This window comes from Populus euphratica, unplaced genomic scaffold (genome assembly GCF_000495115.2).
Source record: "Populus euphratica unplaced genomic scaffold, PopEup_1.0 scaffold80.1, whole genome shotgun sequence".
NCBI classification, from domain to species: Eukaryota; Viridiplantae; Streptophyta; class Magnoliopsida; order Malpighiales; family Salicaceae; genus Populus; species Populus euphratica.
The window spans coordinates 217,884-235,422 of record NW_011499960.1 but is presented as its reverse complement, the minus strand read 5'-3'; the positions used below and the strand labels follow the sequence as shown (position 1 = coordinate 235,422).

At 28.3% G+C, this 17,539-nt stretch overlaps 1 protein-coding gene across 2 annotated transcripts; it reads left to right on the top strand.

The window, feature by feature from the left end:
• The first annotated feature begins 1,336 nt into the window (after positions 1–1,336).
• LOC105138623 (MADS-box protein JOINTLESS-like) lies at positions 1,337–15,222 on the top strand. Of its 2 annotated transcripts, none has more exons than XR_844821.1 (10): positions 1,337–1,557; positions 2,420–2,629; positions 13,505–13,583; positions 13,902–13,963; positions 14,052–14,151; positions 14,271–14,312; positions 14,503–14,544; positions 14,626–14,762; positions 14,884–14,953; positions 15,031–15,222. XR_844821.1 is itself a non-coding variant. In XM_011044761.1 (10 exons), exons 2-9 carry the CDS (start codon positions 2,448–2,450, stop codon positions 14,900–14,902), a joined length of 663 nt encoding a protein of 220 aa, XP_011043063.1. In that variant the 5' UTR covers positions 1,337–1,557; positions 2,420–2,447; the 3' UTR covers positions 14,903–14,934; positions 14,984–15,222. The 2 variants fall into 2 exon arrangements, 1 of the variants encoding a protein (XP_011043063.1); XM_011044761.1 differs by having other exon boundaries at positions 14,884–14,934; positions 14,984–15,222.
• The last annotated feature ends 2,317 nt before the right edge of the window (positions 15,223–17,539 follow it).

Here is a 17,539-nt window from a genome sequence, read left to right as displayed (position 1 = left end):
TTCCTAACTTAGAAAGTGTTTATTTATGTGGTTGTTTTTATTTTCTAAAAAAATCACATAAATAAGATGTTTGATAAAATATAAAACCCTATTTACTATTTACTGTATGAATCCACTGTAATTTATGTTTTAAACATAGGTTACTCGTAAGCAACATTAATCTATTTTTGTCTTTGTATTGTCTGTACATGATAAATTAATTCATTCTGTACAATTTTGAAGTGAACAGTAAATAATAGATAACGTCTCAAATGTTTATTGCCGGATCGGTCTGGCTGAAACATAAATGTTTTGGATGTGCCCGACTTAGTAAAAAAAATTAATCTTTTAATTATATTTTATTTAAAAAATTAATATTTAATATTATTTAATAATATTATATAAATTATAAGAAGTTTATAAAATTTAATCGTAATTCTAATTTTATTTATGATAATATTTATTTGATATTGTTATATATTTTATCTGATATTATTACATATTTAAGAAACCATAAAAACAATAATTATTGTCGATTATATTTCATATATAATAAAATTATAAATAATATAATTAAATGATAAAAAAATATTTTTTATATATTATTATTTTTTATGATATAATAGTATTAATTAAATCTATAATATTTTAATTAAAAATTATTAATATATATATCTGTATCTGTTTTTATTATTTTATAATCTCAATTTAAAAAATATTTTTAACCAAATATATTAAATTATTTTTTATTTAATTTCAATCTCATTCAAATATATATACCAACTTATTAAAAAGTATTGAAAAGTATTGTTATGGTTACTTTTTAAAGTGTTTTTTATATTAAAATAATATTTTTTATATTTTTAAAATTAAGATATCAAAACAATTCAAAATATAAAAAAGATAATTTTTAATAAAAAATTAAATTTTAAAAAACATAAATTAACCTATATTTTAAAATATTTTTATAAATATCAAAACAAATTTAATTAAAAATAATTTTTTTTAAATCATAACCACACGCGTAAACTACCACACCAAAAACATCCTAAAAGATAAACTGACGTGCTCCGCTGCTGCAAGCTATCAAGTCGCTGTTACCTTGTACAAACCTGTCTCGAGAGGGAGGCTGAAGAGAAACTATTAGTACGAGGGAACAGAGGCGGTGTTAGTGTTGAATCTAACCAGCAAAGCAGCATGCTATATCTGTACGGAAAGCAAATCTCACCATAAAAAATAAATAAAAATAAAAAAGTCCCGTTTAAATATTTTCACTTTATTAGTGCTTTACTCAAATGGAAATAGCTAAAAAATCCAAAAAAAAAAAAAAACAGAAGAAAGATATAGTTTTATATCTCCTTTGAGCCTTTTTTCTGCTTATCCTATTGGAGAGAATTGAACAGTGTGACTTCTTGCTTGGCCACAAGAGGAATCTTTCTTTTTCCTGCAACCAAGGTTAAGAAGATCTCTCTGTTAACCTCCTTTTCCTTTTCTATCTCTGAACATCACTGGTGGACTTGACTTTGGTTTTCTGTGAAGTGTCAACAGCACCAAAAGAAAGACACAACATAGAAATAGGTAAGAAGAGCTGAAACCGAAGATTTCTTACCAATCCTTGCAAGCTCACTCATTTCTTACAAACTTCGGTGTCAGCTTGAGTTCTTGGCATTACCATCTAGGGTTGTTTTAGATTGTTCAAGATTCTTGGCTTAATCTGGCAAAACTTTTCTCTTCTTCCTTTTTTTTCCCTTGTTTTATCACTGAGTGAGCTTCTTTACATTTCTATTTTCAGAAATGCTCGGTGCTGAACCAATAATTTTTTCTTCAGTTTCTTTTACTAAATTTTCCCTTCGCTTTTATTAAAGCGAGTTGATTTTCTTTTGTTAATTTTCCATATACATGTAAATCCTCTTAGTAAATTTGGCTGTGTTGTGATTGTACTTTTTCCCCTTTCTTTTGTGGTTGATGGTGGCTTGATAATTTCCTGTAATTAAAGATCCGTTCTTGGTTTCTTGCTATCATGATCCAGCAGTATTATCCATTAATGTCACTCCAACGATTCAATTGATGTACGTTTTAAGGTAAAGGTAGTGGCTAGATCCTTCTTTTAAAAAAAAAAGAATTCAGCATCCTATCTTCTTCTTTGTAAAAAATTCGGTTTATATTTTATTTTTAAAAATATAATACGTTTGCGTGGATGGAAGTAAAAAAAAATTGATTTGCTTGTAAATATACTTGTTGAGGTTGTATGAGGCATGCTTTTTCTCATTTTATGTCAAGGGTCTTTGATTTTTTTCTCTGTAAACGTTGATAAGGCCCTCCATTAATGATATATACCATTAGGTCTATGGTTTTGGCACTCAGCCGCTCAATCTCTTTCTCTTAGAAATTTTATTTTTAGCAGTATGTGATTAATTATCTTGGTTGATTTTGCATGAAGGGTGAGCTGAATTTGTTTCTTGGGGAAGATGACTCGCAAGAAAATCCAGATCAAGAAGATAGACAACACAAGTGCAAGGCAAGTCAGTTTCTCAAAGAGGAGAAGAGGGCTCTTCAAGAAAGCTTTCGAGCTCTCAATTCTATGTGATGCTGAGATTGCTCTCATGGTGTTTTCTGCAACTGGAAAGTTTTTTGAGTACTCAAACTCAAGGTTCTGCTCCCTTTCTCTTTCTTATTATTTTCTACTTTATGATATACCATATATATTATGTCATTTGTGAGCTCAATGATCAACCTAGGATGCATTAACAACGGTTTCTTTTGAACCAAACAAAGTTGAAAAAAGAAGAGAATGGCTGAAATAGATGTGCAATAGAATCTTTTGGTATCTGCGAGCAAAATAATATTTTTTCGAGGAGAGGAGCATATGAAGGTTTTGATGTTATTGCTGCCACTTATTGCTAGTTCAAATCCTTTTTAAGGGCATCAGACGTCCACTTGTGTCTTTCTTAATGCTGGTGTTGAAACTTGAATTGCTTGTGGTCTAGCGTATACTTGTTTTTCTAGTGTACCGCATGGTGCACTATAGTTAAGTATCAATTTGATGTTTTTGTTGCGGTCTCCAATGTATGTATTGCCGCTAAAAAAATAAACAGGCTTTTAATGTTTTAATGGCTTCTCTTGTACGCTTATAACGTCTATTTTGAACCAGAAAGACTTGCACTTCTGCCATCGGAGATCAAAGCCACTACTTTTATTAAGTTGGATTTGCTATCCTCTATGCCCAGAAACACGACCTAGTCTAAGGATGTGCTCATAAAATATAGGGATATACAACTACAGGATGCAAGGCCTTCATACCCTAGAAAACTCAAGGGCAAAATATGAAACCTCAATACCCCTAGCTGACAGTACAACCTGTATCTATTCTTTGTACAGACCATTGATTACAATTGCTCCGAAATGATGTACGAGCTCTTAAGTTGAAGTGACTTGTATCATAGTGTTCATGTAAAGAAACTCTCCTCACCATCTTCGCTTAATTTGTACTATACTGCTATAGTTGCCTAACATGTACTCATGCCAAATACCTTTTCTGTCTATCAATAGAGTCATGAAACCATTTCCTTGTTTTTGTGGCTTGGAGGTATGAGGTATCTTGTGCTAAGGTAACACATACAAACTGTATTAATTACATGAAATGTTTGCAGGGAAGAAAATCAAAATCGAAATATTAAAAAAAAAAACCTAACTGTACTGAATCGATCATCTAGCATCAATAGCTCATCATATGTGCAAAGAGTGGTCACTTGCTTACATTAACCCTAGACACTGCCTTTTCTTCTCCTTCTCCAAGCATTTAGTTATAAGAACAAATGATCATCTGCTGACTGGTTTGGGAGAGCCTAGCTTTAGTCCTACTTACCCTCAGGAAATCTATGTTTTAATTTTTGTGAATCTATATGATCATAAGGTCAACTGCACCCAGCGTTTAATAAGGAAACAAATTAAGAAGAAGAAGAAGAAGAAGAAGAAGCATATATAGAGTTCTATCTTCTTCACAAAAAAAATATTGAGCTTCAACCTCTTGTTTATAACAAAAAAAAAAACCCCTTTAATTGGTCGCCAAAATGCACCCATGTTCCTCCTGCCTCAAGAAGTCTCAGGCTCGAGTTTTCGTAATAAAAGAAAAAACTTTAACCTAAAAGGGAAGTTATCTAGCACTGGGTAATAATAACAAGACTGCTCACCACTCTATAATCCATCCAATTAAATTAAGTCCTATTTGCTAATTGATAATCATGTATTAAAATTAATGTGTTTTCTTTTACTATTTTTACATATCGTTTCATCTCTTGAAATCACAGAGTAATATCAACTATGACCGTCATAAACCCTAGAAGAGTAATATATAGAGTCGAAAATGAATCACTCATCACATAGGCTCATTACCAACACTGAGAGGGAAGGTAAAACAAGTAGACAACCATAGCCTCAATGAAGAAAAAACCACGTACTTTCAGTGCATCTTGTTTCTTTATATGTTCTGCGTACAGTATTTTGACGTACCTGCAGAATAAAAAAGTGTTTTGCTCAACATTTGCTTATACTATAAAGGTGATTGATAATGCATCCTTCATGATAAACGCATTCACATATTGCAATAGGAACTGTAACACAAAGTTGAATATATGCAAGTAAGATGCTTGACACAATAGGTTAAAAATAAATGACCTGCATGTGATTAATTTCCTGCTGGTTCACTTGCATTCAATCTCCTGCTCCCATCATGTGGTAATATTACTGATGAATTTGGTTTTAAGATCTAAACAGACTTTACATGTTTATAGAAATTTAATCTTCAAGTGTAAGGATTTTCATTGAAATATTATTTAAGAAAAAAGAAAATCTTGGGCTTTACTGTTACTAATTTTGATTGAAACTAGCTATTTGTTATACCAGAGAGATCCCAAGGAGAGAATTTTATTTTTAGAAAATATATTTTTTTTCCATAAAAAAATTAAAAAAAAAAAACATGTTTATTACGTATAAATTTTTCAAAATAGAAAATAAGGACTTTATTTGGATTAAATTGAAAATACTGGAAGGAATGATCATAAAACATTAGCCGAATGAAACAAGTTCTTTGTTTTTATAATAGAGAATTTAAAAAATAATTATTTTGATCAATGTTTTATATTTTTCTGAAAAAAATAGAGAATTATAAAAAACGTTCCTAAAAGAATAATTTTCTTTTGTATTCTATTCTTTAAAATTTCATTTTTTAGAAATGAACTAAAATATTTTTCACAAATAAACACAATCTAAGTGTTTGTGGTGAGGTTATATATATAAAACATTCAATATAAAGTATTTTACGAAAGTGTTCCCCCGCGTGCGAGCACGCGTGCATATATATATATATATATATGAAAAGTGATAAGATTGTATCTGATTAAAGAAAGAGTTGTGTTAGTTGATTTAATATTAATGACAAACTAGCAAGAAAAAAGAGCTTGTATATACAAAAATATATAGAAAGATTTTATAGCCAAAACTAGCAAGAGTTTACTTATTAGAACAAATAAGGATGCCTTCTGAACCTCTGAATTGGTAGTTTTTATCAGCTCTCTAAGCCCATAACTCTAAACGATGAAGACCTAACACAAATACTATATCCAAATCAGATTCCCCATAGAATACCATAAGCTAACATGAAAAATAGCCAAATAAGTACTGGAACTTCTTTATACTGACATTTCCATGCAGTAATAGCCAAATAAATACTTCAATTCTTGGCGGAGTTAAACTTTTCCACAATAAACTAGATGGAATTGAAGAGATCATACGGAGCTAAGATTTGTAATTGTTGATAGGTAAGAGGGCCAGGCATTTATTCTATAGAAAATAATGAGAAATTATTAAATAAATTTAGTTTACCATTTGAGATTGTGGATTAACCACTGATGAAAGAATGTATCATCCGTTTAGGCCATAATAAGAAACAAAACCCTTTTTTTCTCTCTTGTTAATGAAAAATCTTTCTATTTTTTGTAAATATAGTTATTTTTTGTTCATTTTAGAGCTGCTGATATAACTAAACATGCTAATATTAACCTTTGCAGCAATCTCTTTTTACATACCAATTATCTAAGTTATTCGGGTAAATTAATGAGAGGGTCTTGTGTATATTCAACAATCCAACATATTATTATTTTTTGATGAAATTCTGCTTGGATTAAAAAAGGGAGTAAATTAGTTGAAAAGATGGATACCTTTTAATTAAATAAAAGTTGGGAATCAATATAAAAAAGGTTTAAATCATTGTATATAAGTATTGTCGGGGAAAAAAATACTAGTGTATGGTTAGGAACTAGCCTACTTACATTTGCAATCTTCATCTTCTATTGTGAAACAAGATAATATTAGAATGTATCATATTTTGAAAAGGATTTAACTTTCATTTTTTTTTTCTCATAGATGTGATATCTAACTCTAAATTTTCTTATTATTAGAAAATGTTTAGGGTTCATAATATGCTCATTCTCACGGACGAAAATAACAAGAAGATAAATTAGAGGTTTATGTGAGTAAAAAAATACTTTTTTTCTAAAAAAAATAAGTTCAAAACTATCATATATAGGAAATTATGATTTAAAATTTTGCTCTCATATGGTAAACTAATTTTTTTATTTGAAAATATTCTATATAAGAAATTTTTCTTGGTTAAAAAGGGATAGGGATTAGATATTTAAGGGTTGAATCATAATGTTTTTATCTTTTAGTGGTAAGTGTGTATATATAAAACTGATGAATTTTTATAAAACTCCCATAAAAGTTGAAGGATTTCTTTGAACTTTGAGGTGTTGTAATCCTACCACACCCAATCTCTGCTCCCACACTCACATTGTGAATTAAGGATATAAAAATTGTGATTTTTCATGGATCTTACAGTTTAGTATAAACAAAGGTTTGGGTTTTTAAGAAGAAAGTGGATTCAATCTCGGTTGGCACAAGAACACCAATCTAACCATCAAATAAGAAGAATGATGAAGATTTTGTAGAAATGCTAGCAAAAGTCAATTTTGTTTCTCTTAGAATCTTGTAATAAAGTAGGGTTTATCTTTTTTCCTTATTCAGCAAGAGACTTGGTGAGTCTTAGGTCATATCGTAAGAGTAATCATCTCCAATTGCATATTAATAATTGCATATTAATAACTAAATAGATGAGAATTATCAACACTTGAAGATGTTTCATGAAGCTACTTGATACACAATCGTTAAGTTCCACCTACTTATGTATAAAATTATGTTCGTGTTTTTGTTCTTGAAATTACACAATTGTTAATTACATAATTTGCTTTGGGATGCAAAGGATGAGCTCTTGCCTAATACAATAGTTTTTGCTTTTGTTCTTGAAATTCTTTTGTGATTAGGATGTAGATATGATATAGGTTGATGAACAAGTATCAAAAAACAGGGAGACAAATATCTAGAAATAACATGAGCAGATTTAAACTTCTAAGTGTGACAAAATATTATTATGAATTTAAGAAAAAATAAAGGAGAAAATGAAGTTTTTTCTCTTAAATTAAGGTGATTCCAAGTTATTTATCAGATTACTTCTAATCTTATATTATCAATTCATGATATTAATTGATGAAATTATGCTTATATAAAAGGAGTAAGCTGGTTAAAAGATGTACACTATTTAATTAAACAAAAATAAAAAGTTAATATAACAAGTGTTTGAACCGCTAGATGAAAACTTTATCTAAGAGGTTGCTATAAAGAATCATTCAAACTCGTGATTATGTTCATGACCACTTTATATAAGCGTTAGGAAAAAAAATGCTACAAGTATATTAAGAATTGGCAACTAACATGTTTACAGTTTTAGTCTTTATTTTCTATATAAAAGAAAAAAAACAAGAAACTTGCTGGACAAAGTATCATGTCTTGAAAAGGGTTTTCCATTTGTATTCTTTATTATATGTATGATCTCTACATTTAAATTTTCTTTTCTTGTTATCAGAACTTTAGGACTCATAATATATTCATAAGCCAAAATAAAAATAATTTTATATAATCTCTATTTTTTTTTTGAGTTTCATTAATTATAAGAGTTGTATATGATTTGGGCAACTAACATCTTGCCAAGTTGATTTAATATTTTTTGGATTAATTGAGATGCTTATACATATTAGATTTATTTTAACTAGATGTTGTTTAGAACTTTCTTGTCTATTACTTAATGTTTAATACTTGGAATTTTTTAAACTATGGTTTATATGGCATCAAATGTTTTGATCATATTGGTTGGTTTATATGACTAAAAATACCTTATTCTAGAAAATAAATTTAAAACTATCTTATATAAAAAAAATTATGACTTGAAATTATGCTCTTGTCTTGCCTAATACAGTAATTCATGTTACACCCTTGATAACTTCTATTTTCAACACCATTTATAGCAAAGGGACCATCATATGAAATAACATCTTATTTTTATTTTTATTTTTATGATTTTTTAGAGTTTTTTCCTGCAAGATGTTTAGTAGCAACAATGATTTATTTATTTATTTTTGTGTTCATGCAAGATTTATATTTGATAACCTTTATTCTTAGAGCTATTTATCGCGAAGGACCATCACATGATATTACATTTTAATTATTTCTAATTATTTTTATGATTACTTATTTATTTTTTGTTCATGCAGGATGTTTAGCATTGAAAATGTTTTAAAGTATCCCTTTCAGCCTAGAAATACTTACCACTTCATTTATTTCTTTTTTCTAGATTGGTTTGAAAATAATAAAAAATTATCTTGAATTTTAAATCAAATTGAACCTTGCTCTTGAACTTTAATTTCTTTCTAATTCAGTACTATGAACTATTTTTTATAATAAATATGCCCTGTTGTTGATTTTGATGGTATTTGATAGTTGAAAAAACATGATCTGAAAAAAATAGAGAAAGACTAACGGGGAAATGGAAATGTGAACAAAGAGGCCTTTTTTAACCAAAAAATAGTTTATGGTATTCAAATTAAAAAAAAAAAGTGAAGTTTTCGAGGTTAGGTTAAGTTAAGTTAAGTTTAATCCAAAGTTTAAGACAGTTTTGAATCATTTAGCCTTCTAGAATTTTTTGGCTGATGATTGATGTCTAATAAATAAAAATGGAAATCTCAATTGAAACCTTTTGATTTTATCAATTTTAACTCAAATTCATGTGCATTAGATAATTTCACATTCTATTTATCCATTGTATATTAATGGAAATTGAAAGCTTATGTCCCATTTACAGGTGCTTAGTATGTGATTTCATCCAAAGTGTCTAAATAAGCTCAATTTACTCTAAAATAAAAAACTAACATCAAATCATAATAAATCTCACTTTTATATAAGCAAAATCGGCGATGATTTGATGCTAAGATTGTCCATTAAAAATTATTTTAGCTTATTTTAGCTTCTTGGATGGAAACACCTAACAAATATATGCAAATTAGATAAATTCTTTTAATTGCTATTAATACCAGAAGGTTGGATGATAACATTGTCTAATTTTGGATGCTTTAATGGCATAATTGGTAAAAAAAAAAAAATAAGGTTTCAAAATAGAATTGATTATTAGATAATACATTAGGGTTTAAAAGCAAAGCTGACTTAAGATGAATGGGGACTTGAATGAAACTAACTTGTTTAATAAAAATTTCTCATAATTTAATTTTGTAGAATTTAAAAGATTTTTAAAAATATTTAAAACAGAATAAAATTATCAATGCTTTGTCATTATTTATGCCATCAATTTTATTAAGTTTAAATATTTAATTTTTATTAACCATACGGTAATGCTGGATTACTTCCATCCAAACTTCTAGTGTAAAATAAATATGACAATATTCACTCATTAATATTTTATATGAAAATTAAGTATAACAAGGTTATATATATATATATATATATATATATATATATATATATATATATATATATATATATATATATATATATATATATATATATATATATAAATCATTCTCCCTTTAGATCATAATAATCATGGTGTTTTAAATAATTGTGATTAATGTACCAATATTTAGGTAGAATTGCTAGTAGGTCCTTTATTGGTGAAAGTTATAGACAATTAATGCCCTTTTGACACTCAAGTGTGTTGCGTTAGGTTTTTTTTTTTATTGCAACTATTTAATAATAAATTTATTATATTGTTCATATCCTAATAAAATTGGTTTGGTGCTTTATAATATTTGTTTATTATATTCTTTAATTAGAATCGAGATAAAGAATGCAAATTGATTAGATTTTTATTTATTAATACATTTTTATTCATTTTAACTTCAAAGTTTACTTATAGAAGATTTTATTTTTATACTAAATGTGACATTACTTTTTATTTATTTATTTCCAAACCTATTCCTTGAATACTTGTTATACCATGTCTGGACATAAATGAATGAGAAAGGGGTCAATTTCCCGGAGTTTTTTTTGTCAAATTAGAATTGTAATTTTTTATATAAGATAGTTTTAAACTTATTTTTTCATAATAAGGAATTTTTTAGTTACATAAACAACCAACTAATATGATAAATATGTTTAATGTTATGTAAACCTTTGTTTAAAAAATTCAAAGTTTTAAACATCAAATAACATAAAAGAAAGTTTAAACATCATCTAGTTAATATAAACTCAATACATGTGTATCTCAATTAATCTAAAACTATTAAATTAACTTGATAAGATGCTAGTTGCCCAAGTTATCTATAATATCTCGTAATCAATGAAACTTAATAAAAAAATAATAGGAATCGGATAAAATGATTTGTATTCTAGTTTGTGAGTACATTATAAACCCTAAAAAAAGTTCTGATAATAAGAAATTTAAATGTAGAAATGATATATTTGAAAAAAAGACCCTTTTCAAAACATTGTAATTTATCCAAAGATTTTCTTTTTTTTTAATAGATTAAAAATGTAAGCAAGCTAGTTGCTTGTTCTTGATATACTAGTAACGTTCTTCTTCTTCTTCTTTTTCTTCTTTTTTCTAATGCTTATATAGGATGGTCGTGAATCGTGTGTTCAAATGCTTCTTTTTTATATCAACCTTTTAAATAAAATCCTTACCTAGTGATTGAAACACTTTGTTGTATTGATTTTTTTTATTAAATAGTGTAAACCTTTTAACTAGCTTACTTCTTTATATATATATATACACACACATCAAATAATAATAATATGTTGGATTGTGAAAGATATGCAAGACCCTCGAATAGCATATAGACAATTGGTCATGTAAAAGTATATTGCTTGAAGGTTAATATTGACTTATAAAATATTAGAAAATGAAATAACACTACAAACATCCTAATTTTTTTTTTTTATAATAGAGATTTCAATAGAAATCATACAAACCCTAGCTTTTGAAGGAAGAAAGTAAACAAAGAGAAGCCTATATTTTCTTAATTTTATAAACAATTAGTTTTGAGAAAAACATAAAAATAAAATGACATGGATAAGTTAGATACTACATGACAGGAAATGTTCTATTTTTATAAATAAGATTAGAAGTACTTACACGGTGAGTAAGATTTAGAATCATTGAGCTTAGTTGTCGACAAACTACTACATCTTTTTTTGGCAGTCATCACTACCCACGTGCGTTTACACTTTATAGTTAATAGTGTAATCTAATTAAATCGTAGTAATGAAGAGAAAACACCGAAATCATAAAAAGTTAAAAAAATAATCAAGTATGATTTTGATTGTATATGTAAGTGTTAAAATGTAATGTTTTTATCTTTTAGAGGCAATTGCATATAAAACTAATGAATTTTTATAATACTCCTATAAAAGTTAAAGGATTGTTCTTTGAACTTTGAGATCTCATTATCCTACCAAACTCCATCTGTGTCCTACACACATTGCCAATTGGGATACAAAGATAAGTGATTTCTCATGAATATCCTAGTTTAATATAAAAGAGGTTTAGTTTTTACGAAGAAAGTGGATTTAATCTTTGTAGGCACCAGTTGCACAAGAACTTTTTTTTTTAATAAAATAGAATTTTTTTTTTTTTTGGTTCATCGAGAGGTCTATGGAGTCTTAGGCTACATAATGAAAGTATTCATCTCAAATTACATGATAATAACCACATAAATTAGAATTACTGACACTTGAAAAGATGCTTCACTAAGCTACCAGATACACAATTCTTACCATGCATATGTATAGGATTATCTTCTTGAATATTCGGATATACTATTAAATAATTTGCTTTGCGATGAAAAGGATGATTTCTTGCCTACCAGAATAGTTTTTGGATTTTTCTAGCTTTTGTGATTAGATCCTCTAGTTATTCTACTGTTCCAAATTGTTTAAGATTTAAGTAACTTAAGATCATAGAAAACCGCATAATATATCCTCCGTGTATGAGAAGTGTTTCTATAGTTTTGTTGATACAATAACTTCTTTGATCTTCCTGCTGTTACTTTATATAGATCTAGATTTTAATATTATACATCTCTTCATTTAAACAGGTCTAGATTAGTTTAATATTATTTGAACTTTTGATAGGGTAATAAATCTTTATAATGACAAGGATAGTTCTCTAGTGACCAATATGATATTAGGGTTCGTTATTGTTAAAATGAGTTATCACCCTAAGCTTTATATATAGGGTTTGTTATTGGTGTTATATTTGACATTAGGGTTTATTGAATATTTGGTACCTGGGAAACATTAACAATTTAACCGGTTATTTTATTTCATTCGGTCGACTGCTTCCCAACTAGTTGATCAGTTTAACAGATTCTTTAGAAATCTAATTTACTTTCAACAGGTCTTTGATGTAACAGGACTTCCAGTTCCCTCCTCTTTTTTGTTATCTAGTCTTGTCAAAATGAGGGTGCTTTGGTGTGTGTATGTCGAGAGATCATGAATTCTACTTCCTTCTCCTGACATTTTATGGCTGGTTCTTGCTGATTCTTGGTTTCTGCCGTTGCTGTGTGCTCTTTGTTAATTTTAGACTGTCTCCTTTTTGTTCATTTGCTGTTGTTAGGTCTTCCTTTCTCAGATTCTTCTGCTTTCTGGCTCCTGTAATCTTCATCTGTGTCTGTGCATAGCTGCCGTTTGGTCTTGTGTTCAGTTACCTCTCCTGCCTTGTCTTTTTCAAACCTTCAACAGCGAATCTTAGCACTTTGTGTCTCTATTAATTTCTGCTGGTGCAATTCTGGTTTTATTGTGGCTTTCATGCGATGACTGTTTCTTTTGAAAATCTGTCTGATCTTCATTTTCTGTTTGGATCTTGTTTGGCTCGTCAGGTTTTGCCAAGTTTCTGGGTAGCCCATCTTTTTTCTAGAGGATTACTGTTGCCATAGTAGCAGCAAATTTTCTACCCTTCCTCTCAAGTTCATTGTTTCTTTACATCTTGATGAGTCCTTTTGGGAAGAATCATAGCTGCTAGCCATTACAAGTGATCCTTGAAATATCCCCCCATTGGCACTGTTTTTAGCTAGTTTTTGGACATGAAAATTCAAGAAATGATTTACTCTACCTTTTGTTCTTGAAGCATTGGGCAAGTGATAGAAAGGCGTAATCTGCATCCCAAAAACCTTGACACATTTAGTCAACCATCGGTTGAGCTTCAGGTAATTACTTTTTATACTGTAGCTTATCAAGTTATATTGAATTTGAAACCACAACAAGATTGTTTATATATATATATTCCTTTTTTGCTCTTGCTGATTAATATTGGATTGGTGAGTCAAATTATCTAATAAGTGCATGGCTACCTTTTCGTAACATTGTTTTTCCTCTTCTTTCACTCAAAAGCTTGTTCCAAAAACTTTGAATTAGGTTGAAGAAGGAGAAGACTTTGAATTAGGTTCAAGAATCTAACTTTCTAAATTCCATAAGATACCATGGTCATGTATTAATAAAGGCAATATTCGTTTCTGTCCTTTAAGCTTGATAGTGCTGTGCATGCCATGTTGAACAAGGAAATAGCAGAGAAAACCCGTGAACTGAGGTAAAATCTCAGGATCAATAACTTGTTGCCACAATAGATCACATTTCAATTTGCAATGCTGTTACATATGATGATCCACTGATGACAGGCGAGCAAGGGGAGAAGACCTGCAGGGATTGAACATGGAAGAATTAGAAAAATTAGAAAAATTAATTGAAGGGAGCTTGTGTCGTGTCATGGAAACAAAGGTGATTCATGCAATACTCTTGTCTTGTCTTAATTCTTGTAGATAGTTCTGTGTTGTATTTATACGCTGAAGACTTTGTTCAATACCTCACACACATGTTTCAACTTCAATGTGTTTCAGGGAGAAAAAATTCTAAGGGAGGTCGATGCCCTCAAGTCCAAGGTCACTTCACTACTTTTAACAATGAGAAAAAATAAAATATTCATGCAAAGTTTGTGAAAATTACTGTACATGAAGCCCCATATGATGTGCATGAACTGATATGGTTACCATGTTGTTTTGAACAATCAAATGATTATCATGATCAGTATTCTCTGTGATTCAATTTTCCTTATTTTTTGTTAATTTGCAGGAGCACCAACTAATAGAAGAGAACCAGCGATTGAAGCAGAGAGTGAGACTATGAGACCTATTATTAATTTTCAGCTCCTCCTTGTTACTCCCTCTCACTTTGAGTTCATATTTTATTTGGCAGTTAATGAGTTTATCAAAGGGCCAAGGGCATTTGCTCGCACAAGGCCAGTCATCAGATTCTATGGTGACCAATATCAGCAGCAACTCAGCAAATCGTCGCCAGGACTACGACAACATTTGTTCTTTTCTTACACTTGGGTAGGCTCGCATGTTACACTCATTTTTCTTGCATGGTAGAGTGTAAATCAATGTCACATAGTGTCTTGGTATTCAGGAAATTAACCAGCAGTCCGAATGCAACTCCGAAATTGTCTTGCAGGTTACCTTTTCCTGATTGAATCCGAAAGATGGAGGATTTTCCAACAAAATTTTTCAAATAAAACCTTCATATATCCTGGCTTGTACGTGGTTAATATTTGTAATGGACTAGCAGTCGTTTTATTTTTCAAATAAAACCTTCATCTATCCTGGCTTGTACGTGGTTAATATTTGCTTGTTGATTCAAGAAATTCGCAGGGTTTAAGATACAGATCATGTGTTGTAGTGTATATATGTAAGTGTGGATCAAGGGTTCCCATATTTCCTTAAGGTAAAAGGAAATTAGGTGAAGCTGTTGAAACTTGTAGTAATATATATTAATTCAGCTTGAGTTGAAGCTAAATTAATATATATGGATGCCATGTCTGTCTGTATTTTATTTCGATCTCAGTGGGGGAAAGGATAGGAATATGCATCCACAAGACTCTTTTATCTTTATCAGTGTCAGGTTCTTAGCATTAATGCCCTATTTTAAAGCAAGCTGTAGATAATCTTTAACTGCTAAAGGTAATGATCAGGAGAATAAAGAACTCGCATGTAATTGATAAATTCAACTATGTAAAGTTTTTTTTTTTTTTTGTCTCATTTAGGCTTTCCAGAGGTATTATATTTAGGAATGCTATTGTGATTATATTTTTTTATTATATTGTTTTTGAAGGTATATTAAAATAATATATTTTTTATTTTTAAAATTTATTTTTGATATTAATGTATTAAAATAATTTTAATAAAAAAATAAATTTTCATAAATAATGTGTTCTCATATATTAAAAAGCATGTGATTGATAAATTAAATTATAACTAAAACTACTCAGTGTTTTACCGTGAACTACATAGTGCAGTTTACTATAAAATGCTAAAATATTAGGCAGCTGTTTTTTTTTGTTTTTTTTTAAGCTATTTTTTTAATGAATATTTTTTTGTTTAATTTTTTTATTAATGTTAAATTTTTTTTCTATTTAGTTATCAAACTTTCATGACACGAGTTCTGAATTTGACGGTTTAATTTAAATTTTTTTCTAGTTTTTTTAATTAATTATTTTTTCGAGTGTAATTTACAGTGAAACGATGAACTTTTTTTTTTAGTCTTTTGTTTTGTTTTTTTAAACAATTTTTTTTAATGAATATTTTTTTAAATTGTTTTTGTTAATATTAAATTTTTTTTTATTTAGTTATCAAACTTTCATGATATGAGTTCCGGGTTTGAAGGGTTAACCCGAATTTTTTTCTAGTTTTTTTTAATTAATTTTTTTATTTATTATTGTAACATATACTAAAAAGCATTAGTGTTTTACTGTGGACTGTATTGTGCAATTCATAGTAAAACACTGATGATTTATCCTTTTTTTTTCATTATTTTTTTCTTGTTTTTATGTTTTTACACTAATGAGTTTAGTTTTTTTTTGTTGGGCTGTTTTTTTTGTTTTTTTTTTAATGTCTTTCTAGTTTTTTTAATGATTTTTTTTGTTTAATTTAGTTTGTCAATGTTAATTTTTTTTTTTTTGTTTTAATTAATTTTAGTTTAGTTTGTTAACGTTATCATAACACGGATCTCAAATTTAACGGGTTAATCTAATTTAACAAGTTAACCTGAATTTGTTTTTGCTTTTTTTTTTGTTTTAATTAATTTTTTTATTTAGTTTAGTTTGTTAACGTTAAATTTCTTTCTATTTAACTTTGACTTCCATGACACGTATCCCGGGTTTAACCAGTTGACCTGGTTTAGGATTGTATAGTGCAATCTGTAGTTCAAATGCTGAGCTGTCTTTTTTTTTTTTCCAGTTTTTATTTTTTATTTTTATGCCTTTAGAGCTTTGTTTTGCTTTTTTTCTTTAAATTAATTTTTTAATTTAATTTAGTTTGTTAATGTTAATTTTTATTTTATACAGTTATCAGACTTTCATGACACAGATCTCGGGTTTAACGCGTTAACAAGGTTTCACGAGTTAATCCGTAATTATTTTTTTTTGCTTTTTTTTGTTTTAATTAATTTTTTTGTTTAGTTTAGTTTGTTAATGTAAAATTTCTATTTAATTATCAGACCTTCATAACATGTATCCTAGGTTTGACGGGTTAACCCGAATTTTTTTTTTAATTAATTTGTTTCATTTAGTATAGTTTGTTAATGTTAAATTTTTTTCTATTTAATTTTTAGACCTTCATGACATGTATCCCGAGTTTGCCAGATTAACCCAGTTAATTATGGGTTAACCCGGTTAATTCAATTTTTTTTTCTTTTTCTTCACAGTACAGTCCACAGTGAAAAGGAATCACCTTTTGTTTGTTTTTGTTTTTTATTTTTAATTAATTTTTTTCATTTAATTTAGTTTGTTAATGTTAATTTTTTTTATATATAGTTATCAAACATTCATGACACGGATCATGGATTTGACGGGTTAACCTGGTTTGACAGACTAGCCTAGTTAATTCTGGGTTAACCCATCAATTTTTTTTTTTTTTTCTTTTTTGTTTTCAAACTTTCACGACATGAATCCAAGGTTTGACGGGTTAATCTAGTTTAGAGAGTTAATAATTAGTACTTAAAAGTGCATTTTTATCAAGGTTTTATATCATCATTTTGCATTTGAAGTATCAATAACTCCTTAACTAAAGCATGTTTTATAATAATATATATAATAATATAAGATACCTTTAAT